The following is a 27,986-nucleotide window of genomic DNA, read 5'->3' as shown; positions in this document are numbered from 1 at the left end:
TTGAATGAACCATTAACCTAAAGGAAGATGATGGAAAATAATATAAGATCTTTAAGTATCAAAAATACAGAATGTGATGGTAAATACATTTAAATTATTTGGAAGGGAATATTCATATTCCATTTTAAGAAGTGGTAGTTACATTAGCAAAAATAATTTATTTAACTGAAGTAAAGGAAAAAGTATGCAAAAGGGGAAAAATGGAAAAGGAACAGTTTTAAAACACTATTAATTTGATTACATAGAATGATATAAATCAGCCTTTTTATTGCTATATTAGTGCAGATCTACTTCCTAAGCAGAGTGAACAGTATCATTTATAAATCATACGATTATACAGGGATTGATATCTTTCCAAGGTAAGAGTAACTTGTTTTTGGCCCTGCTCTTTCCACAATAGTTTTTCATATGGTAGATTATTAAACCTAGATCAATAAACTTATCTGTAACTTCCAAATCAGAAAATGTATTCATTCAAGAAGGTCGCAAAACAACAAACAAATCACTGCAAAAACAAAATCCTCAAGATGAAGAATAAAACCCCTTTTATTTAATTGTCAGACAAATTGAATGCATGTGAATACAGCATGTATTTGAGTAGTTACAAACAGAACTGGAGAAAAACACTTGAGTTCTTTCCATGTTAATTGAATGATTTTCCAAAAAAAACCTTTGGGTTCTTCTACCAATTCTGTTTCGAATAGATGAGTCCAAGCCATTCTAGTTTACTACAACAAACTATTCTTCCTCTAGCACTTGTATAGGATTAGGCTTCTGTAGGATCAAGTATGGCTGGTGACTCTGGTGGGAAAGGCAGCTCAGGTTTTTGGGTGCTAAAGATGTGTAGCCTCAAAGTAGCATCACCATACCTCTTGTGTTCTGGCTAAAATGAAGACAGAAGTGATAAGGCTTGACTAAGACACAACATTCCCATAGAGTAGAATGAAAGCTAAATCAATTGATTCTTAACGCACATGACATTGCTTCTATGGCTTGTAAAACATGGCTTTTAAAATGGTTTAATGTTTAAAACTACTGAAATAGGCCAATTAAGAATGTTGAAGTAATAAGAATAGGATCTGAGGCCATCTCTGGATTTTTACAACTGAGTGGCATATTATGTAGATGTTTGCTCAATCTACTGTTTACTGACTAAATCGTACTAGGCTTATATAATACACAAAGTTGTAAATCATTGCTGATAAATAATGGCTTGGTTTGGCAATAGCACTTAGACTTATACTAATTCATAATGCTTTACAGCCCTCTCTAAGCAGTTTACAAAATCGGCATATTGCCCCCAACAATCTGGGTCCTCATTTTACTGACCTCGGAGGGATGGAAGGCTGAGTCAACCTTGAGCTAGTCAGAATTCAACAAAATCCTCAAGTCAGCAGAATTAGCCTGCTGGAATTCTGCAATCTAACCATTGCGCCACCTTGGCTCTTAATTTAGTTGACATTAAGCTAAAAGCAAACCAGATTGTCCCATTTTACAATGTGAATAACATTTTCTTAACTGAGGGGGAGGAGGAGCTACCTTAATTTTAATGCATTTACTATTTCCTAAACTAAACCTTGGCATGCTACATTTGAGTGGACTTACCACAGTGGGCAAAACTGTTATAGGTGGCACAGGACTTTGATACAGAGATGATGTATGGGTTCCAATATTCCACGTAGTCATTCTGGATCCCTTTTCCTTCTTTGCACCTATAGAGGCAGAGTGGAGATCATTTTATTATTGTAAGAGAGGAGCACCATGAAAATCTTGATTCCTGAAGACAATCATAGCTTCAAGATCTCTAAAACAGCAGCACATACCTGCAAACATCACTTCACAAGATTCAAACCGTTTGGTTAGTCTGAACGCAGCCCAGGCAGTTAACCATTGTTCACTCCCTAAAGATGGATAATGGGAGGTGAATTTGTTGTCCCAGAATGCAGACGTTTCCCTTCCACTGGGGCAGTGATAAAAGCGAGCAACAAGGATCATATCTTCTTGTGGCATAACATCCCAAAATATTACCTGAGAGGAGATCAAAAGAAATCTACAATGTTCAGTAGAAAGTTGTATGGCTCTAATGTTTTTGCCATTGTCCATCCATTCCTTCTATCATTTCTTTAAATAGGTGTTTCTCACCACAAAATCTATGCAGGTAGTCCTCGGTTTAGGACCACAGTTGAGCCCAAAATTTACGTTGCTAAGTGAGTTTTACTCCAATAATAATAATAATAATAATAATAATAATAATAATAATAATAATAATAATAAATAATAATAATATAATAATTTTATTTATTTTATTTATTTATTCAACTGCAGTTAATCACTGCAGTTGTTCAATTAGTAACACGGTTGTTAAGTGAATCTGATTTACCCATTGACTTTGTCAAAAGGTTGCAAAATGTGATCACAGGACCTTGGGACACAGCAACGGTCGTAAATAACCAGTTGCCAAACATCTGAATTTTGATCACAAGATCATTGGGATGCTGCAAAGGTCAGACGGTAAGTGAAAAGTGGTCATAAGTCACTTTTTTCAGTGCATTTGTGACTTTGAACAGTTATTAAATGAACTGCTGTAAGTCAAGGGCTACCTGTATCTGTGAACTAGCTTCTCACAGAGAGTCGTAGTACCGTTTTTCTTTATCAGCTGCTTGCATCAGCATTTCTGAAAAATGCTCTTCTTTTGCAACTTTACTTGGTAGAAAAAGATGGTCCTTGCTTAACAACCATTCATTCAGAGACTCTTTGAACTTGTGACAATGCTGGATGAGTGCTACTTAGGATAAATTCTCAAAGTCTGGATGCTGCAGCATTCCTGAAGTCACAGGATAGTGATTTGGAGGATTGGTGACTAGCTCACAAATATAATATTGCAGCATCCTACAATCATATGGTTGCTATTTGTAACTTTTGCCACTGACTTCCAATAAGCAAAGTGAATGGGGAAGTCAGCAGGAAGTCTCAAATGGTGACCACATGCCATTGTACTTAACAACTGTATGGGATTCACTTAATGATGGCAACCAGAACTACCATCGCTAATCAGTGTGGTCACGTGACATTGTATTTTGTGGTTAGCCATGGAAACTCCAGTTCCAACTGAGGGGTCCTTGGTGCTCTCTGAGCTTACTTAATATTTATATGTTACTTATATGTAAGGGTGTAGGTCTATACATATGTTGTATATAGTATGTTTAAATGTGTGTTATGTATGCGTACACTTTGAGATCAAGGAACTAAATTTAATTTTTAACGTGTGCCATTGTACCCATAGTAAAAAAATGACAATAAAGGTTATCTATCTACTTGTTTTCCTGCAGACATTTCATTACCCAAACTAGGTAATATCATCATTGCTAGTAAGGAGTGTAGTAAGGAGCACCCCTTACTAGCACTGATGATGTTACCTAGTCTGGGTAATGAAATGTCTGCAAGAAAAACAAGTAAGCTCAGAGAGCACTAAGGACCCGTCATGTCAGCCCTGAGCTACAAATATTCTCCTTTGTTAGTTCCAATTGCCTTCATTAATAAAGACTACCTGCAATAAGATTGCCTAATTTCTTTATATCTTCACAATTATGTTATAAGGCAGTTCCAATAACATTTTTTGATAAATTGTCTTACGATGTTACTGTGAGCTATAAAGGATCTAAGGGCCTATTTATAGTATCATGATTTTTATTCCCCAATCCCTCCCAAACAATTTGGTTTACGATTGCCTTCACTGCTCCAGACCTAGAAACACTCGGTGTTTTCTTCAACCGAGAATATCCTTCAAATAATACTCCTTCCCTTTTCACATATTGTGCACGACAATGAATTGCAAATAAATCCAAGCAGTTGCTATGAGAGAGCTTTTCAACCATTGACACGCCTGTAAAAGAATCTCTTAACACAATGGGGAATGGAGACCTGAAAATTGAGAGGCAGAATTGGAAATGCTCACCAACCATCTCTGCAAAGCTTCAACATTGCAGACCAAGAAGAAATGCCTTTAGCAAGAGTAGGGAATTAATTAATTATCTGTTGTGTAAATTTGGTGCAATGGTTTTAAGGTACAGGCCTAGAAATTCGGAGATTGTGAGTTCTAGTCTTGCATTAAGCATGAAAGCCAGCTGGGTAACTTAGGACAAGTCACTCGTTCTTATCCTATGTTGTGGGGAAAATAGGAAGAGAAAGGAGCATTATGTATCTTCACCACCTTTGAGTTACTTATAAAGTAATAAAGGCAGGATGAAAATTGAATATGTAATAAGATCAGTATAAAGATTTCCTGTAGAAATATAAGTCCCACAATCTGAACCTTCTGCATACCTGTTCTTCTCCAAATATGAAATAACTGTGTTTGATATCTGATCTGATGAAATTAGTGCAATAATTAAATCCTGTATTGCCGGTGCAAATCACCTGAGAGGATTAAGAAAAATAGAGTTTGTCTCCTTGCTTAAGTCATTTCTTATATTTGAGTCAAATGCTTGGATGATTCTGTTGCAGTAAAGCTTAATAACATGAATTGCAGACTACAAAACGTGAGGGATGCTATAGTCCAAATATACAGTATGGACCTTGGATAACATTAGATTACAATAATTCTTAGCTCTTCTTGTTTTTGGCTTGGCTTCAGGCACCTCACAAATTGCAGTTGACAATATACTCTTCTGCATCTAATGGGTGCCAATGTAAGCAATTATTGTGTCAAATTGTTTCATCTATTCAATACAATATTGTCTATTGTCTGGCAATAGATCTCGGGATTTTAGACATATCTTTTTCAGTTCACAAAGATACCAAGGGCTGTGCCTTTTGAATGCATGAAATATGCCTTTCTCCCGTAGAAAAATTAGAATGTAAGAGTATTTAAGCCCAATCTCCTAGATATGCATAAGTGCAACAAGAATTCAAACATGCCTAAACTATACATAAAAGAATAAATTTGACTTAATAAGAAACACTGTAGAAAATTATATTTACACATCACAATGGTTACCTAAATTAACTTCCTTTGTACCTAGACATAAAATACAGATGTACGAACTTATATTTAACTTGCGTACTCTTGCATCTTCAAATTGAATGTTATGCCACATTAAAATTCAGTTTTTAGAACACATTTAAAATGTGATTGGCAATGTGTGAACTTGGACCTTTAGGCTAATTCAGTAAGTCACAGTTCAGTAAACTAAGGACTAACCAATGATAAATTCACACATTTGCTACCTACCTGACCAGTTTTCTGATGGTAACCTGTCAACCGGATGGCCCCATTGCCTGGTGGGGCACCTTTCACTTTATCAAGAATGATTCCCAGTCGTATTTTTTTTGGCTGCCTGCAGTTTCTCTGCTCGGCAATTGGACTTGGGGGTATTTTTTCACCTCTGCTGGAATTATTAGATGCTGATTAGTTCAGATATTCTTCTTCCACACCTCATGAAACAATATGTACCATCTTTATCAGGCCCCAGGGGAAAAAATAATTTTCCACCAAAAAACCCCTAAGAAAATAAATCTTCCAACATGGAGAGAGAGAAGAAAATTAATCTGAAAACCGAATCGCACTGAATCTTTACCTGGAATAGGCTGGAGAAGCCTCTGATCTGTTTCTAGGTGCTGCCAATGCCACAGTCAGGAAAATAGTGTAGTGGAAGAAGGGGGACATGAACAAGGAGGGGGGTTGTGTGTGTGTTGAATATGAACAGAACACAACATTAAAGTCCAGAAGATTCTTTAAGAAACCCAATACATACCCATTTGGATGTTAGAGAGCAGAGAGGAAAGTGAAAGGTAATTGGTGATATAGATGTACAGGTAGGTACAATATAACAAATTGGAAGGAACATAGGAAGAAAAAACAAGTAATTGATCAATTAATCACTGCATTTATTTGGAAAACTATTGGGCACAGCAAAATAAACCCCAAAGCAATAACAAAGAGTAAACCACACACAACAAACAAGCTAAAGTCAGAGTAATCTAGAATGAGCTAACATTAGAAAGTTCTAATTTAAATCATCAGGAATTCAGCTATATAGTTTTTGTTTGTATATCACTGTGGTGCCTTTTTCAGTCAGACAATTTGTAACACTGGTCACTGATCATAACCACAGCTATGGATATTCAGTGAGAAGCTTTCCAATAACAACTGTTTAGAAAACTTCACAGTTACTCAGGAGACTATTTATGTACATTTGTTTGTAAGCCACCCAGAGTTGCCTCTAGAAGAGATGGGCAGCAAACAAGTCAAATAAATAAATAAATAAATTTTCACTAGTACATTAGGGACTTTTTTAAAAAAAATGTTGCTTAATAGTTTAAAAAGTTTTATACAGCAATTATCTCTTCAAAAAGCAGGGCTAATTATAGCCTATTTGTCTGAAAGTGAGCTCCACATAATTTAATGGGACTTAGTGCTTGAGAGACGTGGTGGCTCAGTGGGTTAGGACACTGAGCTTGTCGATCAGAAGGTTGGCAGTTTGCGGGTCAAATCCTGAGTGCTGTGTAACAGAGTGAGCGCCTGTTACTCGTCCCAGCTTCTGCCAACCTAGCAGTTCGAAAGCACGTAAAAATGCAAGTAGAAAAATAGGGACCACTACGGTGGGAAGGTAACAGCATTCCGTGCGCCTTTGGCGTCTAGTCATGCCGGCCACATGACCACGGAGACGTCCTCGGACAAGCGCTGGCTCTTCAGCTTTGAAACAGAGATGAGCACTGACCCCTAGAGTCGGAAACAACTAGCACGCATGTGCGGGGAACCTTTACCTTTACCTTTAGTGCTTGATAGTTAGATATAAAAAGTGATGTAAAGGATCTTAAAAATGGTTTTTTTTCACATACTACCCTACTGAATTGAAAAGGTGCGTGTAATCTGTGTAGCATACAATTTGCATCTCTATTTAAATCCTACATCAAGTTACACATGCCTCTGATGGTGTGCTGAGCGCTCAAAGGCCGATACCTTTAGTTAATCTGAAAAAAGTACTACTTCACCAGACTGTCTGATTTTTAGCTCAAAGAAAAGGGTGTGCCATTAAGATTTGAAATATAAATAATGTTTATTTACTTTTGATGTGTACTAAGTACTTGACAAACTGCTAAACATAAAGTGAAGTATATACAGTCATGGCCGAAATTGTTGGCACCCCAGAAAGTTTTCCAGAAAATCAAGTATTTCTCACAGAAAAGTATTGCAGGAACACATGTTTTGCTATACACATGTTTATTCCCTTTGTGTGTATTGGAACACAACAAAAAAGGGAGGAAAAAAAGCAAATTGGACATAATGTCAAACAAAACTCCAAAAATGGGCTGGACAAAATTATTGGCGCCCTTTCAAAATTGTGGGTAAACAAGATTGTTTCAAGCATGTGATGCTCCTTTAAACTCACCTGGGGCAAGTAACAGGTGTGGGCAATATAAAAATCACACCTGAAAGCAGATAAAAAGGAGAGAAGTTCACTTAGTCTTTGCATTGTGTGTCTGTGTGTGCCACACTAAGCATGGACAACAGAAAGAGGAGAAGAGAACTGTCTGAGGACTTGAGAACCAAAATTGTGGACAAATATCAACAATCTCAAGGTTACAAGTCCATCTCCAGAGATCTAGATTTGCCTTTGTCCAAAGTGTGCAACATTATCAAGAAGTTTGCAACCCATGGCACTGTAGCGAATCTCCCTGGTCGTGGACAGAAGAGAAAAATTGATGAAAGGTTGCAACGCAGGATAGTCCGGATGGTGGATAAGCAGCCCCAAACAAGTTCCAAAGGAATGCAAGCTGTCCTGCAGGCTCAGGGAGCATCAGTGTCAGCGTGAACTATCCGTCGACATTTAAATGAAATGAAACGCTATGGCAGGAGACCCAGGAGGACCCCATTGCTGACACAGAGACATAAAAAAGCAAGATTAGTTTGCCAAAATGTACTTGAATAAGCCAAAATCCTTCTGGGAAAATGTCTTGTGGACAGATGAGACCAAGATAGAGCTTTTTGGTAAAGCACATCATTCTACTGTTTACCGAAAACGAAATGAGGCCTACAAAGAAAAGAACACAGTACCTACAGTGAAATATGGTGGAGGTTCAATGATGTTTTGGGGTTGTTTTGCTGCCTCTGGCATTGGGTGCCTTGAATGTGTGCAAGGCATCATGAAATCTGAAGATTACCAAAGGATTTTGGGTCGCACTGTAGAGCCCAGCGTCAGAAAGCTGGGTTTGCGTCCGAGATCTTGGGTCTTCCAGCAGGACAATGACCCCCAAACATACGTCAAAAAGCACCCAGAAATGGATGGCAAGAAAGCGCTGGAGAGTTCTGAAGTGGCCAGCAATGAGTCCAGATCTGAATCCCATTGAACACCTGTGGAGAGATCTTAAAATTGCTGTTGGGAAAAGGCGCCCTTCCAATAAGAGAGACCTGGAGCAGTTTGCAAAGGAAGAGTGGTCCAAAATTCCGGGTGAGAGGTGTAAGAAGCTTATTGATGGTTATAGGAAGCGACTGATTTCAGTTATTTTTTCCAAAGGGTGTGCAACCAAATATTAAGTTAAGGGTGCCAATAATTTTGTCCGGCCCATTTTTGGAGTTTTGTTTGACATTATGTCCAATTTGCTTTTTTTCCTCCCTTTTTTGTTGTGTTCCAATACACACAAAGGGAATAAACCTGTGTATAGCAAAACATGTGTTCCTGCAATACTTTTCTGTGAGAAATACTTGATTTTCTGGAAAACTTTCTGGGGTGCCAACAATTTCGGCCATGACTGTATTTTATTAGAATTTTTTTTTAATTTATTATAACAGCTTTTTAAACAAACAGGGCAGGGGCAGGGAGCTATGTTGCTATGCTGATTTGTTTTAAAATGGAAAGGAAAGACAATCTTGGAGGGAGAAAATGGTTAATCCTCCTTTTTTCACCTTTCATTAGTTTTTAGCTGGACAGACTGTTCCTGATTAGGAGGAGGATCAACTAAACCAGTGTAAGGAGAAGCAGAAAAGGACAGGCTGGTGGGGGCAGGATGGAAAGAATGCTGGGTTGGAGGAAAATTGATAGGAGGCGCTTTGGAACTGGATGCCTGTGTAGGAGAGAAGAGAGCATAAGAGTATTATTGTAAGCAGCATGTCCATAGGAGAGGACACTGCAAATTTTCTGGAGCTGGTTTCCTCTCAAAAAAATAAAAATAAAATAAAATAAATGTAAGCATGTTTGCTGTAACAAACCAATGCACTTTAACTCTGAAGATTGCAACTCCGCTCAAGAGCTTGCAACTTTATTGTTTCAAATATAAATGTGGAGTTGCTGGCCTTTTTCAAGCTTACTACCTTAAGTTTGTAAATGCTTCTTCTCTTGGAAAGTGATATAAAATAATACAGTAGAGAGGTTCTTTCTACAACAGATGTTCCCTAGACATCCTTATGGGTGAATACAGTACAGCCATGGTCAAACAGAATGATATTTTGAGTCTTCCCATTTCATACTAACAACCGCTACTGAGTTTGCTGTCTCAACACATGCTTTTTATATTTTCCAAGCAAATACATGGTCAGGAGCATTGTTGTCTTTTTAGCAAATGGGGAAGGGCTCACTGTCTAAAGAATATTTCAGTCTTCGCCTAGCACAGAAATTTGCAGTACCAGTTAGGGGAACTAGAAGATTTGAATGGGTCCTCTGTATTTTCCAAAATGGCTGTCCTTGAGCCAGTTCTTGCAATTGTGTGGTGCTAGATCCAGTAGCTAGTCGGAAACGACTAGCACTCATGTGCGGGGGAAACTTTACCTTTACTTTACCTAGATCCAGTAGAAAGAAAGTACGACTGGGATAGTTGCTAACTAGGTTAAAAATATAGGATCAATCTGACTCTCTTGACACTTTGAATTAGCAGCATGTCTGGAAAGTGCTCTCCTATCTGTCCTATGATTTTGGATATTCGTGTGTATTTGTTTCTCAGAGAAGTTCTGTTTTCAAGCTGGAGCACTAGGATTAGCCTCGCCTCCACACACAGATGCTTAAAATACTAACAGTTTCAGCATCAGGAGCGTACTTGAGCATGCATAAATATATAGAAGGAAGGCAATAAGTAAAGTTTTATGCAAAAGAAATTAACTGTTCCAACTGTTCCTATTTGGTATATATTTTGTTTGTGACATGGCAACTCACTGTAGGAGGGTATTTATATAAGGAAGCACTGCCAGGTTGGATATCAGCCATTGATTGCATATCAGCATCTCTTGTGTTCACCAGCCGCAAATAAAGCTCAGCTTTGCCAACCTGAGAAATTAAAGGGAATTTTATATGATCAGAACAGACAGATGAATGCAAACACGACGGGTTGAGCATATATATAATTTGATATATTGCCAAAGATCAGGTATTCTAAGAATGAATAATCAATTTGAGAATCAGTGGTAAACTGGATGAGATCTGGCAGAGAATCTGTCTAAAATCTCAAACACAATAAATACTAAGAAGCTGGCTATGAAAAACTACTGGAATACCTTTTTTATAAATAATAATTGTTTGGGTAGGAAGGCTGTTGCTGTGTTCTGCTCTATTCCTTCTTACCTGGGGCACACCATTCAACTGTTCTTCAGTAAGACTTGGTTTTACAGGAAGTAGCCGTATAGGAACTTTCCAATGCCCACTCATCACTTGGTGCAGGTGGTCAAAAATGTTGATTTTAGCCCATCCTCTGGGGGCCAGATTCTGGATTTCCTGCCCATAAACATCAAAACCTCCAGAAGCCTGAAGCTCAGCTACAAGGCTGATGGACGTTGAAGGAAGGATTCTGAAAAACACAGGAAATCCACAATAATATGGCTACTTTTGATGAAGGATCCAATGTATGTCTGTTTCATAATGTGCTGTAGCATAGACCATGACTTTTAAGAAAATATACACAGTTAGTGTAAAATTACCTCCTAAATAGGAAGAAACAGAATTTAGCAAACCTGAAACTGGATGAAAAGAAGCCATTTTGTGCATATTTAGGTTACATATTGTTCCCAGTGCAAACAAGCCGAAACTTTTCAAAAGTTCTTAGAATAAATCTGACATATTAAAATAATACTACAAGGTGTACTAAACAATCTATGGTACCTCATGAATATAGCCACAGAACAGAAATGACAGTAGCTGGCACTCAGTTGGAGATATAGAAATATTAAATAGCAATACTATATTATTCAAAAATTTTACTTTGACAGCCTTTAACTTTACTTTGTGCTGCTATTAAGAAAATATTTTTCTAGAATTTAGAAATAATTTGTACAGTTACAAAACCATAGTAGAACTGCCAACTGAATGGCTGTCCACATAATGACTTGCTGGTTAAAAAAGATGTGACATGATGGAAATAGCTTGGAAGCTCACCTTGGGACTGGCTGTCTAGCTGCTAAGATGGCACAGCATACTCTTTGCCTGTCCATCAGAGACTGTGGAGAGTGCCCCATATCGGAGGAGACAATAGGAAGAGGTGTGGACTTCCCTAGCTGCTGCCCATTACGATACAGGCCAGAGACCAGGCGAACATGGTAGAACATAGGATCCAATCCCAAAAGAAAATCATAGAATATTACAAAACCAGATCTGCAGAGAGAGAATAGAGTTACCGTAGTTAAATTCATAGTATCCCATGTTGCTACTTTTTCTGTAGAGCTGGATGAGAACCATCATATCCAAATAGCTTGATCAAAATCTCTATATGCTTGGATGGAGAAAGAACAGAAGGATGAATAAATTTACTTCATGTGAAAGTGGCCACTTGATTAAAAAAACAACAAATATTTTATGCAGCAGTGAATTCTAACTGCAACTTATTTAGAAAGGACTGTCTGTCTGTACATGTCCATGAATGTCTCTCAGGACTGAATATTATAGGTTACAGTACTACATACACTGGATCATATGGAGCTGGTCCTAGTGTGTCAGAGGGATCCAGAAAGTACTGATTTGTTCCTGTAGCAGATGATCCCATGGGATTCTATAACAAAGAGGACATTTATGAATTTTATCAGCAAAATCCAACTAATTCTTTAACAGCATATCCTAATTAAACATATCCACCAAGGACTTCTTCCAACATGCTACTGTCTGGAAAGATTAAATGGTAGACAAATTGTGGTGGTAAAACATACCCCTCCAAGCACTTGTGAGCTGCATTCATTACCAGACCCCTGTGATGCCCACCCCACTCCATACCTATGAACTGTTTAAAGTACCCTTGTAAAAAAACATTAATGGCAAGTTGTGTCCTTTTATTCCCCACATATGCAAGCAGAAATCCCCCTTGCCCACATGCACACAGAAGACCTAACGTGCAACCTGCAACCTTGATAGTACCTATTTGGAAAAATGCCTGGCTGCAAAAGTATGGTGTTATATCATAATCACATTTTCAGATGGAATTTATATGCAGAGATATTGATATCTTCACATCTGAGTAGCCAAACTGTTTTCCTGAAAAGACTAAGGATCACTAGGATATTTTTCCCCACATGGAGACTGAAGTTGAGAGAATATTTGCTATTACTATTGACTGAATTACCGTATTACTTTACTTTGCCAATGAAACTGAAGATGTTACCTAGCCTGGTAACGAAACGTTTGGAAACCAACCCTCAAGCTTGGAGAACGAACCTTCACGCTCAGGATTTAAGATGACTGGATGGTTGAATTTAAGAAGCTTGGCAAGGATTGAAAAAGGGGAACTGTGCCATGTGGAAGAGTTCTTAAATGCAAAAGCCGTTCTGAGACATTGAAATTTGGCACGGTAGTACTTTTTAAGATGATCGTATAAATGCAAAAATGTCTTGCTACCGTATATTCGTTTCCCTCTTCCAGTAGCTAGTAGGTGTATTTTTCAATATAACATTGAACACATTTTATGGCATGCCATCACTTGAGTCAAAAATATCTGTAAATATGGATCTGTAATTGTGACTAATTATGGCTGCTGATTTTTCAACTCAGCAACCAAGGGCCAGTGGATGCTAAAGCAAATTTGTTGGAAAGAGAAACTGCAAGATTTTCTTGTATATTCCCTGCGGCAAAGTATTGAAATAAGGGAAGAAGGAAGGAAACTATGGGCAAAAGTGCACTACAGCCACTCGTTGTATAGATTGTCTGTCCTGCTCATTTTTCCACAACACTGTTTCCTTGACTGCACATTAACTGAGAGTTAAAGTTAATGAAATCATCACAGATATGACAGAAAAATATTGTCATAAAAGCTAGAGGTCAAAATTTGAATTTTGTTCAAAGCCTAGATTCACGATCCATCTACTGAACTTGAGCTGAATTTAGGGAAAAAAACCAAGTCCCATCCTAGAGAAAACTCTGCCTACTTTTTCTCTGTGCTTATAGGAGCAATGTTTTCTTGCCTTCCTTTGTTAGAAAATATGCACTGTAAGCAAAAGCACGGCAGATCGTGCAGACCAAAAAGTTTTATATAACTGCAAAACCTCTCTCAAATTTTTCCAGGGAAAATGGCACTCACCATATTTCTAGTCAGAATGGTGGGATCAGGGAACCCAAGGTGAGGAGGAGGAGGAGGAGGAGGAGGAGGTGGCAGAGGCGGTGCTAGAGGAGGTGGCAGAAGGGGTGGTGATCCCCTTCTAGGCCACTGAAGTTTTCTTCTTTCACTATTGTGTCTCAGCCTGCCAATCTCAGCATGTAGCTGAGCCATTTCTGCCATGTGTACTTGTTGCAAGTTGTCCAGCTCTAAGTCCAAAGAACCTAATGAAAATGAACAACACACAAAAGCTCATTAATGTAGCATTGTATCCAATGAGAGCACTTCCAAATGCCAGTAAAGAATGTAGGGATGGCTGGTCTAATTGGAGAACGTGGATTAAACATGGGAAATTAATAGCTAAATCAGCGGAAAATGTTCAGTGCTTATTCTTTTGGTGTTATAGCTTTTCATCAGTTAGTTCATGGCCCTGTTCCATTTTTGCTGGGTTGACATCAACATTTAGCTACACCTTCAACAGGATATAGTTTCCTCAATGTATAGGTAATACCAAACTAACCCCTCCCCCAAATTCTTGCTGCGCAGTCTCATTCAGGTAGCATGTTTTCTGGGAGTGATGACTGATGAACACCAGGAGTGAATGCCAAGACTATATAATCGGAGCAGACTCTTATCCCAGGCATGCTAGCTGCCAAAATCAATCAGTAGATCGCCAAACTAATCAGAGTAGTGAAAACTGAAAATGATTACAAAGACCTTTAAAAGGGCCTATTTAAACTGGGTGCATAGCAAAAACAATCTAGTTTAAAAATTTAAAGTAAGGGCAACTCTCCATCTCCCAGCGTCCTATATACAGTTGATGATTCTGAGCTGTCTATAACTAATTAACAAAAAGATCTTGGGATGGGGTCCTAGCAGGTAGCTCAGTGTAGATGCGCCATAGCTGTGGAAAGGGTGAACGCTATAAATGCTATATTAAAAAAGTCTATAAAAGGGACTGAAATATACTGTATGCACAGTTGTGGTTGCCGCATTTGAAAAAGAATATAATGAATCTGAGAAATTGCAGAACAGAACTTCCAGAATGATTGGGAAGTTTGTACACTATAACATTTGGAACTCTAGGTTAGAAAAAAGATGATGACTGGAGCCAGTAAATCTTGCATGGCATAAAGGAAGTGAATGAAGAGAAGTTTTTCTGTCTCTGATATTGAATTGATACTGATTAATAGGAAATTAGAAGAAATAGTGTAAACAAATAAAAACGGTACTTCTTCACACAGTGCATAATTAACCTGTGGGATTCATTAACACAAGGCCCTTTAAACTGGATGGCTTTAAAGAGAGATAAATTAATGGAGGGCAGCTCAAGGGTCTGAAGCAATGAAGGCTTAATGTTACTTTCAGGTTATACTAGGGATGGCTCCAAATACTAGGTATAGGGCAGGGGTAGGCAACCTCGGCTCTTTTATGACTCATGGACTTCAACTCCCAGAATTCCTGAGCCAGCATAGCTGGCTCAGGAATTCTGGGAGTTGAAGTCCATGAGTCATAAAAGAGCCGAGGTTGCCTACCCCTGGCATATAGTCCTTTTTTTTTCCTGATAAGTTCACACAAGCACCTGAGCGGTGGAACCCGATCCCGGACCTCGGCCAAAGAAACCGACCTCGGCTCTGATTACGACGCACGTTAGACGTGCCGTTTCCACCCTAGCGGGCGCCTCACCAACTCTATGCCAGGCCATGAGTCATAAAAGAGCAGAGGTTGCCTACCCCTGCCCTATACCTCTGGTCTGTTATCCCCTATACCAGGGGTAGGCAACCTCGGCTCTTTTATGACTCATGGACTTCAACTCCCAGAATTCCTGAGCCAGCCAAGCTCAGGAATTCTGGGAGTTGAAGTCCATGAGTCATAAAAGAGCTGAGGTTGCCTACCCCTGGTATAGGGGATAACAGACCAGAAGGTGTATGTTTCAATTTCCTACTTGGAGATATCCCCAGAGACATCTGATAGACCACTGCAAAAAACAGAACACTGAACCTAGATAGGGCTTTTCTTGACCCAGCAATGCTCTTTTTATGTGATTCCTTCCAGGGCAGGAATACAGGTCTTGAATACATAGTCACTAAGAATCTGTAAGTAGAACCCCACAGAAAGTTTATCATACAGTAAGAAGATAATTCAGGTAAACCTTGACTTATAACCATTAGTGTAGTTCAAAGTTACAATGGTGCTAAAAAATGTGGCTTACAACCATTCCTTGCACTTATGAACATTGTAGGTCACATGGTTGTGATTTAGACGCTTGGCAATCGGCATGTATTTACAGTGGTTGCAGCATCTCTGGGCCACATTATTGCCATTTGCAACCTTCCCAACCAGCTTCCAGTAAGCAAACGTAATGGGGGAAAGGTGGATTTGCTTAATAACTGTACTGTAGTGACTAGCTGCGCAACAGTGGCAAAAAAGGTCACAAAATTGTATGGGATTCAATTAATGACTGTGTATTGCATAGTGGTGGAAATTCTGCTCTCAATTCTGATTGTAAGTCAAAGATTTCCTGCATACAATGGAAACCTTATAAGATCTTTCAAGAGTTTAATACACATGTCAGCTGGGAATCTGTAATTTGGTCCAGAGTCACCATCCACTTTATAGTGATGGGAGATCTTTCCCTTTTTTACAGAATGTTCAAATAATATGCTCCATGATGAAGTATTCACCTTTTGCCAGTGTTATAAGAGCATAACATTGGTGCACTTCCCAGTTGTGTGCCTGGTTTATAACACTTTATTTTGTTGAATTATGTTGGGTTGTATATGTTGCATGCATGCTTCATCCTCACCAGCACTGCTGACCACCCTCTGTCATCATTTTATCTTGATATGGGCTGCCAGAATTCTACTGAGGAATCTTCACATAGAAAATCCTGACTACACTTTGCTTTGGAAAGAATGTCTCAAGCCTCCTTATGTACATGAAAATGCTGGGGTTTTTTTTGAACAGGGCACATTGGTGACATATAAGAGGGATGCCGATAATCACTGAATAGGTCAGGAATTTCAGCTGGTGTAAGCACAGAACATGGTAGTTGCCTTCACCTGAGGTCTCTTGCTGATTGTCTAACAGAGGAACAATGCAGTGAAGTAATACTTTTTTTTCCCCCACCGTCAAAGCTGACACTAGCCAGAGCATAGAAAAACCTCAAAAGAATTAGTGCAAGATCGGTAAATGTGGAGAGATCTGGCCCATAGAATCACCAAGAGTCAGACACAATTGAATGGATAACATCATCATAATCAGTACATTTTTTGCCTATGTAATCATATTTGTATATTCTACAGCAGGGGTGCCAAACTGCTGGCCCACGGGCCGGTTTCATCATATCGAAGCCGCACCCACCCCACTGCCGGCAATGCAAAAAGAGTCGCGATACATCACGACACGTCACGTGACGTGGCGAGTTTGACACTCGTGTTCTATAGGATGCTTTGAGGTGCTGCAGCTACCCATGCTAGCATTTAAGATATCTGCAGACAGAATAAAATTGACACATGTTCTACCAGTTTGTCCTTCTAGTTCATTTAACTAGAAGCTGTAGAACCATTTACTGGCCTTTAAAGCAATTCAAGGTAGATTAGACTAGGAAAACAATGACATGTAGGTGAGTTATCGTTTTATTGTGAAGCCGTAGTGATAGAAGTTTGGAAGTCTGAATTCACTCCTCCTTTATGTTCCTGTGAACTAGGGAGGGGGTTGTCTGAGATGTTTACAATCGGTTGCCGGTTGAGCTCCGGATGGCGCCCGACCTTCACTCCTTCCGGCGCGATCTGAAGACTCATTTGTTCGAACAAGCCGGCCTGGCCTGATGGGGGATGGGTTTGGGATTTTATTGTTGTTGTAAATATTTTTACCTATTGTTTTAGCCTGGGCAGTTGTTTAATTCTCTTTTAACTTTTGTATCTTTGTATTTTTATATGTTTGCCCTGTTCACCGCCCTGAGTCCTTCGGGAGAAGGGCGGTATACAAATAAAATTATTATTATTATTATTATTACACAAGGTTACGTTCTTGTCCAGGATTCAGCTCCCTTTTAACTGATTGTTGCCTTGGTATCAGTTCTTCCTCCTGTCCATTAAGGCCATTCCCTCTTCCCTCTTCAGGCCTTCTGGTAAATTTGATAAACCTCAAGAATAGCTCAGCTCTTAACGGGCTGAAGGATAGCCAGGACCTTTACTTTACATCCCTTCTCTGTCCCAATGATCTAACAATTGAGCTCTTTTTGGACAAAGGCTTACCAATCTTAAGAATGTTGGTGGGCGGGTAAACATGTTTAGCATTCCTTTTGTGACCTGGGCTTTCAGAAGATCAATAGACCTGTGTTCAAAAAAGAGTGTCTTACCGCACTGGCGACACAGGAATCAAAGGAGATGTATCCCTCTTTGCCTTTCTTCTCCTCCCATTTCATGCATGGGCTGACCCTCTGTGTTTTCATTTCAAGGCAGAAAAGGGTTGAATGTGCAGTCAACATTTCTCTAAGCTAGCATATTTAAGTTGGTTCCCAAACTTTACTGCTGCCATGTGTAGATGCAAACTATAAACCAGGAATGTCCAACTTTGGCAACTTTAAGACCTGTGGACTTCAACTCCCTGAATTCCCCAGCCAGTCACTCCTGCTATAAACCAAAGCCTCTAATTATAAAAAATGTCTTCTTAACTCTTGTGAAAGTAATTTGCCCTTCAGCATCTTGTGGACTAATTTGAAATGCTGGCTTTGTGGCCGCTATCTTTACTCAGTCAAGAAAAAAGGCTATGAATTCTACCATTTTCCATTCTCCTTCTATCCTTCAGAATTTTCATTTTTAGTATCTCATCTTCCAGACGCTGATTCTCTAGCTCAACAGACAAGAGTTCTGCATCCAAAGTTTTTGAGTTGAGACTATCTTCATGTTCTGCAGAAATAGGAAGGAGAGTCAGTCAGAAGCAAGGACAGCTACAAGTTGTGACTGAGGAAAGGAGCATTTGCTGATTTCAGATTTACAAGATCTATCAATAATTCAGCTTCAAGATTCACACATGCGTAATAAATGGGTTTTCATGGGCAAGGTCATACTAGCCAGTGGAAGACAGTTTCCTCATAGACTGGGTTAAGACTTCACATTAAGCTTACTGCAATTTATTTGGTTTTGGCTTACCGTCTTGGATGAACCCAACCACTGAAGATATAAATTATAGTTTAAGTTTGGGCATGTGGTATGAATCTAGTGATTAGCTGTTCACACTTTGCTGAGCTCAAGAGAGATGCAAACATTCTTGGCTTAAGTGTCGGATCAATATCCAAATTTGGGATTGGGAAAACATAACTCACTTTTCTTTCTACCCTTTTGTTCAGGCTTTGTGCCATTTTTTTCCAGGGCTGTGGCCTCCAGCTGCAGTTCATACATCTGACGGAGGATGTGATGGTCACTGCCTCCATTCTGCAAGTAAGTCAGGTACAGCATCCTGTCAGGAATATGAACAGTCATCATCAAGAATTGTTACAATTTTTTCTCTATATATGTAATAGTTGCATTCCCCTCAAAACACAACTTTTCATGGCACGGAGATAACTTGATGAAAAAGGATGCATTTGTTTAGTTACTGCATTTCATGCAGTTGCTATAGGGTTTTGGTTAATTCACTGGTCCCACTAGGAGGGGAGTTAAGCCTTCTCCAAATAGTAAGGGAACACCTGCTGCCGGCATCATCTTCCCATCGTCCTGTGCGCCCCCACAGGGAGGGCCTTCTCAGGGTACTGCCGGTTAATGAATGCCAGTGGGTTATTCCCAGGGGAAGGGTGTTCTCTGTGGCTGCGCCTGCCCTATGGAACCAACTACCCACGGAACTTAGGACTGCCCCTGACCTTCGCGCATTTCGCTGGGACCTGAAAACTTGGCTCTTTGATCTGTTTGGTCCAGACTATGGGGTTGTTAATTTAACTGGGTTTTAGATTTACTCTTGGGGCTTGAATTTAATTTAGTTGTTTTAATTGATTTTAATTTTTGTATTTCATGGTTTTAACTGCCCTGTAAACCGCCCTGAGTCCTACGGGAATAGGGCGGTATACAAATTCAATAAAATAAAATAAATAAAAAGTTTGTCATTTCAATTGTTGGAGACCACATTTTGTGTAGAAAATCAATTTAGGACATTTTGTCACTAGAAATTTGTGATATTTTATATTATTATTCAGTCATCATCATGTCAAGAAACATGAAAAGTACAGTTTTATATTGCCACAAGGTAGCTGAGTGATGCTAGAGGAAATGGCCTTAAGAGTTGCCGATGCAGGTTTGCTATGTGGTGGGAAAGTTTTATAGGCAGAAACAATTAAAGATATAATAATTCCTATATACTCTAACTTTACAGAAACTATTATGTTACATGTTCTTACAGCTTACAGCATCTTCCAACTCACTGTATCTCAGAAGAGAGGGGCCCAACAGCTGCTGGAAACAGCATAGACTTGAAGATGGCATTCTCGTCCATTTTATTTAGGGTGCTATCCAACTTTCTATTGGTGGCAGACTCTAGATTGCTTCTAAAAATGAAAAAGGAGGCATTTATTTATTTACTTATTAATTTTTTATGCCACCTATTTCCCCTTTAAGGTGCTCAGGGTAGCTTGCACCTTAAAATTAAATTAAAATATTAAAAGTATGGAGATTCAAAATTTAAAAAAAACAATACAAAAACCAAAATTAAGACAGATGGCACAGAGATGAGATTTTTTTTTTACCCTGTCAACAGCTCTCAGGGCCCCAAGCCAACTGGCAAAAGTTTTAATGCTCTTCCAAAAGGCTAAAATGGTAGGAACAGTTGTCACGTCTGGTGCTAGAGTGATCCACACGGATGGGGCCACAACGGAAAAAAGCTCGCCTGTTGGAATTTCTTAGCAGGGAATTGGCTGTTATACAAGGGCCTTTTTGCTTTCTCCATTCATTGGTGATGCTTATTTATGTTCTCGAGCACACTACAACACTCATATTACAAGTCTTATTAATATGGTCTGAACTATCTTTGATGTCCCACATAGCACGCACTAAAACATTGTCATATAGATCTTTTTAAGAATGTGTTCTTTTCCAGAGGTCTCTGTCTTGGAGTCTTACCTGTTCCCTGTTGCTGCCTGCAAAAGTTTCACCTGTTCCCCCAGTGCATTCAAAGTCATCTTGTTCTTTTTTTCTTGGGTATTCAGCTCCATCAACAACTCTTCTATCTGAGATGAAGATGAGTTCCCTAATTTCAGCTCTGACAGGCGTGTACGAATTTCTAGGTAAATAAAAAATGGAACAAATTGTGCTGGAACAACTGCATCAATTAATGCAATGGTCACACACACACACACACACACACACACACACAGAGTATTAGATGTGCAGTATGCCATTTTGCCTTAAAAATATATTGGAATCCTAATCCATTTAGCTCAGAAACACTGTATACGTGTTTCATTAATATATATTCTTCTGGCCTGTTTCTCAGAAGGAGTAGATTGTCAAAGGCCAGGAAAATCAGGAGATCCTGACAGTTCAAATGGGTATAAGGATATATTGAAGCTTTATGAGCTCTCTGCAAGAATCTGAACTGCCAACGGCCAAGGGAAATTAGCTGGAGATAGGAGTAGAAGGAATTCAAGGTGGGCTGGACTTAGATCTCTTGTGGGTATGAAGGGACTCATGACTGGTGATGCTTTTGACCCCACCCTTGGGCTCAGCCTGGACATCTCCTACATAGATCAGAGATATATATACCTGCACCTTAATCATATGATAACACTACAAGTAATTATAGAGCCTTGGTGGAGCAGTGGGCTAATGCCTCCTTAAGTAACACCAGCTGCCTGCAATTAGTGCAGGTTCGCATCCCACCAGGCTCAGCCTTCCATCCTTCCGAGGTAGGTAAAATGAGGACCCAGATTGTTGGGGGCAATTAAGCTGACTTTGTAATAATGCCACTTGGGGTGTGTGTGAAAGCCCTAATAAGCAGGCATATACATAGAATGAAGGCTACTGCTAAGCTTGTAAGCCGCCCTGAGTCTTCGGAGAAGGGCGGGATATAAATGGAATTTTTTTAAAAAATTATTCAAATGATAAAGTAGTTCTCCATAAAGAAGACCACAGAAAGGTAATCTAACATGCTAGAGTGAAAGTTGGGTTTTGAACTTTTCTTGCTCAAATTGTAATTTATATACGTAGAGCTCATTTGTTGCCTTTGGATTGAACAACTCTGATACACCACACCCAAACCTCCTCTTGATGAGAACCAGGTCTCCTCTGTCTCCTCTGGGAAATTCCATACATAAAATATCAGGTACAAGCACCATTGAGGTGGTATCCTTTGACTAATTGCTTCCGTCTCTTATCTGGTACACGTGGCATAATTACCCTTGTGTGCTAGTCTCAAACACTTTTGGTTAAATGAAAGCCCATTTAGCCTTCTTTGTTACTTTTTTCTCCGCTTCAGGTATCTCCTTAACCTGAACCAGGAACAAAAGGATGACAATTCAGCAAAATCTCTAATTTTCAACTTACCATCTTTTTGCTGTTCCAAGTGTTGGTTGCTAGCTTGGATTTCAGCCAACTGGCGCTCATGTGCATCTACTATTTGCCTTTGACGCTGACAGTATTCTTGCTGGTGAAGTATTTGGTTTTCATTCTAAGAGTCAAGGAAAGACACCAGGTTCAAACAGTTGTTTCTTCTACAGCCAAGAGCAACAAATTGTAGTCCTCCAAAGGCAGATGCTAAACCTTATCTTCCAACTTCCATCAACACTGACCATGCTGGTGGAATGTCTGGGAATTATAATGCAGCAACATCAGAAGCATAGCACCAATGATACTGTGCTGGACCAGTATATATTCAGCTGCTCCATTTTATTTCTAGTTTTGGAAGTAAGAACTGTGTTAGTGTATTCAGCATTTATAGGGTTAATACAGCCTTTTTAGTAGCATTGTATGTAAGAACATGTAGCATTTATAGGGTTAAATGTTATTTCCTCAACAGATGCCTTATGGGAATTGTAGTCTGTATAGTGAATACTATGCTTCCTAGTTAAGTGGGTGGAGGTTTCATAATTTATGGCAGAACTTCCTGCCTTTGTCTTTGTTCTATCTCTCTGGATGAACCCTGGCATGGCTGGGAATATCAAGCTCCATCTTCAACATGCAACTTTGCACAGGATGGAAAGTTCATCATTTTTTCACCTAATGAGATGGATTCAAATTACAATCTTGCATTCTGGATGGACCAGTGCTGTAACTGTGAGTTATTGAGATTGGAAGAATGAGTAATAAAGTAGTTTGTTTAATCCCATTAAATTTGAGTTTATTCTGGCTGTTTCAAGAGGGATCAGCATTCAAATCTCTACGTGAAACAGTACAAAAAGTACAGGTACCTAACACTAAAATTATTCAGGGTTGGGTTACATCACCATGAACTTGGAGAGCAAAACGGACATTGCCAACAACTTCAGAGTGCTTGGATATGGTTAGGTGGGCATTTAATTTTCTAGGCTGCCCTATCTATGTTTCCTGGAAAAATATATTGGAAAAGCCCATTGGAGGAAAATTCCACTTAGGGTTAGGGTTAGGTCACCATGAACTCATACAACAAAATGGACATCGTCAACAAACTCGGAGTGCTTTGGTATGGTTAGGAGGGCACATACTTTTCTAGGCTGTCCTATCTATGTTGCCTGGGAAAATACATTGGAAAAAACCATTGGAGGAAAATTCCACTTAGGGTTAGGGTTAGGTCACCATGAACTCATACTGCAAAATGGACATCGGCAACAAATTCAGAGAGCTTCGATATGGTTAGGAGGTCACATACATTTCTAGGCTGCCCTATCTATATTTCCTGAGAAAATACATTGGAAAAACCCATTGGAGTAAAATTCCACTTAGGGTTAGGTCACCATGAACTCATACAGCAAAATGGATATCACCAACAAATTTGGAGTGCTTGGGTATGGTTAGGAAGGCACTGACTATTCTAGGCTGCCCTATCTATGTTTCCTGTGAAAATAAATGGCGAAATTCCATTGGAGGAAAATTCCACTTAGGGTTAGGATTAGGTCACTATGAACTCATACAGCAAAATGGACATCACCAACAAATTCAGAGTCCTTCACTATCATTAAGAGGACACATACTTTTCTAATTTGGAGTTCTTGGGTATGGTTAGGAGGGCACTAGCTTTTTTAGGCTGCCCTATCTATGTTTCCTGGGAAAATACATTGGAAAAACCCATTGGAGGAAAATTCCACTTAGGGTTAGGGTTAGGTCACCATGAACTTATACAGCAAAATGGATATCGCCAACAAATTCAGAGTGCTTCGGTATGGTTAGGAGGGCACTTAATTTTCTAGGCTGCCCTATCTAAGTTTCCTGGTAAAATACATGGGAAAATCTCATTGGAGGAAAATTCCACTTAGGGTTAGGGTTAGGTGACGATGAACTCATACAGCAAAATGGACATCGGCAACAAATTCAGAGTGCTTCGGTATGGTTAGGAGGGCACATACGTTTCTAGGCTGCCCTATCTATGTTTCCTGGTAAAATACATGGGAAAATCCCATTGGAGGAAAATTCCATTTAGGATTAGGGCAGGGCTTTTCAACTTTTTCACCCATTGTACCACTTTTAGGATATGGCAACATCCGAGTACCACCAGTTGCCTAGCAAGGTGTCAAAAACTTGACCAAAAAAAAGGGAAAAAAGTGATGAAGTACAGGTAGTCCTCGACTTACAACAATTTGCTTAGTGACTGTTCGAAGTTACAATGGCAGTGAAAAAAGTGCCCCCCAAGCCACAGGCCGAGCAAGACACCTGCCTGCCCGCCCAATGGTGCTCTTCCTCCTGTCCAAGGTTTTTATTGTTGTGAGCATTTCTGTTGACAATTGGTAGCAGGGGTGGGGGTGGGGGGTGTTTGGTTTTTACTCCCCCTCATCTGCTGGGTGGTTGCAGAAGGTTTTGATTACTTCACATGACCCTGGGACACTGTAACCATCATAAATATGAATCAGCTGCCAAGCATCTGAATGTAAATCACAAGGCCCTGGAGATGCTGCAACATTCCAGCTGATCGGTGCTTCTTCTGGGCTCAGAAGTGCCAGGATCAGCGCCAAGCTCCAGCTGGAGCCTGGCACTCATCCTGGTGCTTCCACTGAGCCCTGACAGCCCCGAAGAAGTGCAGATCCTAGCGCTTTTGCTGAACCCTGACAGCTCTGCAGCTCCAGCCATCTCTCACTAAGGCTTGTGTGGTGCTGCCACTGTTTCAGCTCATTCCATTCCCCCGCTACCACTTTTTTAGGATGGTTGCGTACCACCTGCCAGGTGCCAATGTATCACTGGTTGAAAAGCCTGGATTAGGGTTAGGTCACCAAGAACTCATAGAGCAAAATGGACATCAACAACAAATTCGGAGTGCTTCGGTATGGTTCGGAGAGCACTTACTTTTCTAGGCTGCCCTATCTATGTTTCATGGGAAAATAAATGGGAAAATCCCATTGGAGGAAAATTCCACTTAGGGTTAGCATTAGGTCAGCATTAACTCATACAGCAAAATGGACACCGCCAACAAAATCGGAGTGTTTTGGTATGGTTAGGAGTGCACTTACTTTTCTAGGGTGCACTATCGATGTTTCCTGGGAAAACAAATGGGAAAATCCCATTGGAGTAAAATTCCACTTAGGGTTAGGGTTAGGTCACTGTGAACTAATACAGCAAAATGGACATCGCGAACAAATTTGGAGTGCTTGGGTCTGGTTAGGAGGGCACTGACTTTTCTAGCCTGCTCTATTTATGTTTCCTGGTAAAATACATGGCAAAATCTCATTGGAAATATTAATTACATCAGCATCAATGATATATATCTGTCTCCCGGGCAAATGTGTACCCAAGAAAAAGGTGGCGCGCGTGAAAACCAGATCTTTTTAGTGGTATAGGTGAGGTAGTCTCTTCCATTCCACTGTACTAATTCTTTCAATACCACCTGTTCAAGGTCCTGATTAGTTTTAAAATCTTTACTGGAGCCTTAAGAAAGTCAATGTCTTCTTAAGAATCACTTTATTATTTTAAATTTTCTCACGTTCATTTACCTGGAGTGTCCGAAATGTTGGAAGTGTGCCTTCAAGTGATATCCTCAATTTGTGGAACTGTAAAACAGAAAAATTACTAAATAGCATACTTCCTTTATAAATGTTGGTTAAAAAAACACTGATTAATTTATTGCTATATCAAGATTCATACTTGAACACTATTAACTTATTTCATCTACCAAGAAATACCATGTGGTAGGAGTCTGTAGGAGAAATCTGAACTAGATGCTGGAAATTTGATATGCCAAAATTATCCAAAAGCCAAAGTACAGTTTAAAATGTCTAAGTCCTAAATCAGTTAATTACTCTGGTAGAGCTTGATGAGCTGACAGGAGCAGAGTCATCTGTGAGAAAGACAAAGAAAGGTTTACCTCTTCAGTCAGTTTCTTCAACGCCTGGTTATCTGAAACTCTTCCATTATCATTGGAGCTTCGAACTTTATGGACTTGTTGTTCGTGTTCCCCATTCCCCTTCACATGTTTGAAATGGTCTTTTTCTGGCTTTGACACATGAAGCTAATAATATTGATCCATTAGATACCAGCAACCAAGAGAGAAAATAAATTTAATTTAATTTAATTTATTAATATTTCTATACCGCCCTTCTCCCGAAGGACTCAGGGCGGTGTACAGGGCAAGAATAAAACACAGAGATTTACAAAAGATAAAAAGGTAATTAAATACATGCCCAATTAAAAATACAGTTAATACATACTAAAAAACCCCAGTAAAAATAGTAAAAAAAACCCACCAATCCCCCCTCAGGCCAGGCCGGCTTGCTCGAACAAGTATGTTTTCAGATCGCGGCGAAAGGAGCGAAGAAATCAATACTGTACATATTCAAGAAGGTTGGAATGTCTTTTATATATTAGCTATAGCTCCCATAATTGCCAGCTAGCAGTACTCATTCTATACTTTCAAGAGGAAAATGAAATATTTGTGAGAAGAAATTAGAAATTTGTCTACTAATAGTACTGTTAGTAATAGTACAAATAGAATAAACAAATGGATGCATCTAATCTTTTCCTAATGCTTGGTTGCAATAAGGAGGTATTGAATGAAATTAATTTATTCAAGTATCAAGGGTGGCTCATAATCATTAGAGTGCCATAATTACAGACATACTGTATATGAGCACTACCAGGGCTTTTTTTCTCATAGAACGCTCAGAACGGAGTTCCGGTACCTTTTTTTGGATGGAACCTTGTAGGGTAGGCAAGGCGGGTTGTATGACATGTCTGAGTTCTGGCACCTTTTTCTTTCACAAAAAAAGCACCGAGCACTACTATAATTCTCCATTCATGTGCCATTTTTTCTTCTAAACATTTTAAAAAGCTTATTTTACTTGATGACAAACTTAGCATTCCTATGCTGAACAGCTGAAACATACAAGTACTTCCATGGGTTACTCCACTGACTGTTCCTTTGAAGACTCTCAAGTTGAAAATTTCGGTCCCTAGAATAAAGGTTTTACAAAAGTAGCTTCCATGAAAATCCTAAATTAAAGCCAAGTTAATTGATTATTCTTAATACCATGATAAAGAAGAAAGGAGACCAATAGAGAATATCAGCAAACTATAAGGAACATAGTTATCCCCATGGAAAAACAAGATGATTTCATGTAGGTGGTTATTCAGCATACAAAAACATTTTTTTTAATCTCCTACTACCCTGTCAGAAAAAAAATGCAGGTATAAAGTGCAGGATTATTATCAAGCCCATTATCAAGCAATCTCCTGCTCTGATCTTCAGGCCAATCAAAGTAACTTTCAAAATAATTTTCATTAATAAAAATCACGCCGTTCCTTTTACCATGCTGTCTGCCATTTCTGTTTTCTTGGGCTCTTTCCCTTTACGCTCTGCTTGCCTGTGCCAGTATTTTATATTCATTGCCATTTCTCGTCCAATGCAGAATTTTTCAGTGTGCTTCTCTAGCAGTCGTCTGGAACGGAACCCCATCTCACAGTTACGACAGTGGAAAAATGCTATATCTGTCATTTTGAAAAGCGTTCCCAGATATTTACAAAGGGTTATATTTATCAGTATCTGAAAGGTACTGGCTACTCATATTTCCTTGTAGGAAAGAACTGTAGTATCATTTGGAGTTTCAGTTGCTATGCTGGTAGTTATGGGGTGTAACCATCCTGACAAAATAATAGAGGATTGCACACAGTAGTTTGAAATGCTACCATGCCAGTTATTACTGTTTATGTTTGTAATTGCCAGGGTTACAATGAGCAGTCTTCCCAACTTTTATCCTTTGGCCAAGCTGGCTAGAAGTCTAGAAGGTGCCGTTCCAGTGTGCGTGAACATTATTAGTTTGCGGAAAGATGACTCAGGAATTTGTAATGGAGGGGGATTTTTAAAAAAATTGGCTATTCTCTGGA

General features: G+C 39.3%; 1 protein-coding gene across 1 annotated transcript; it reads right to left on the bottom strand.

Annotated features, from left to right (window-relative positions):
• Window positions 1–528: 528 nt before the first annotated feature.
• Window positions 529–27,597, bottom strand: CCDC17 (coiled-coil domain containing 17; the record flags this gene model as incomplete). The annotated part of the gene is made up of 19 exons (XM_083358594.1): window positions 529–883; window positions 1,606–1,712; window positions 1,824–2,028; window positions 4,324–4,416; window positions 5,231–5,384; window positions 8,906–9,063; window positions 10,146–10,256; window positions 10,551–10,773; window positions 11,358–11,573; window positions 11,882–11,967; window positions 13,483–13,721; window positions 18,282–18,410; window positions 18,827–18,960; window positions 19,916–20,038; window positions 20,610–20,769; window positions 22,032–22,155; window positions 25,601–25,657; window positions 25,972–26,115; window positions 27,412–27,597. 19 exons carry the CDS (start codon window positions 27,595–27,597, stop codon window positions 767–769), a joined length of 2,766 nt encoding a protein of 921 aa, XP_083214720.1. The 3' UTR covers window positions 529–766.
• Window positions 27,598–27,986: the final 389 nt, after the last annotated feature.

Source organism: Vipera ursinii (genome assembly GCF_947247035.1).
Source record: "Vipera ursinii genome assembly, chromosome: 3".
Lineage (NCBI taxonomy): Eukaryota > Metazoa > Chordata > Lepidosauria > Squamata > Viperidae > Vipera > Vipera ursinii.
This window is presented reverse-complemented; position numbering and strand designations above follow the sequence as displayed.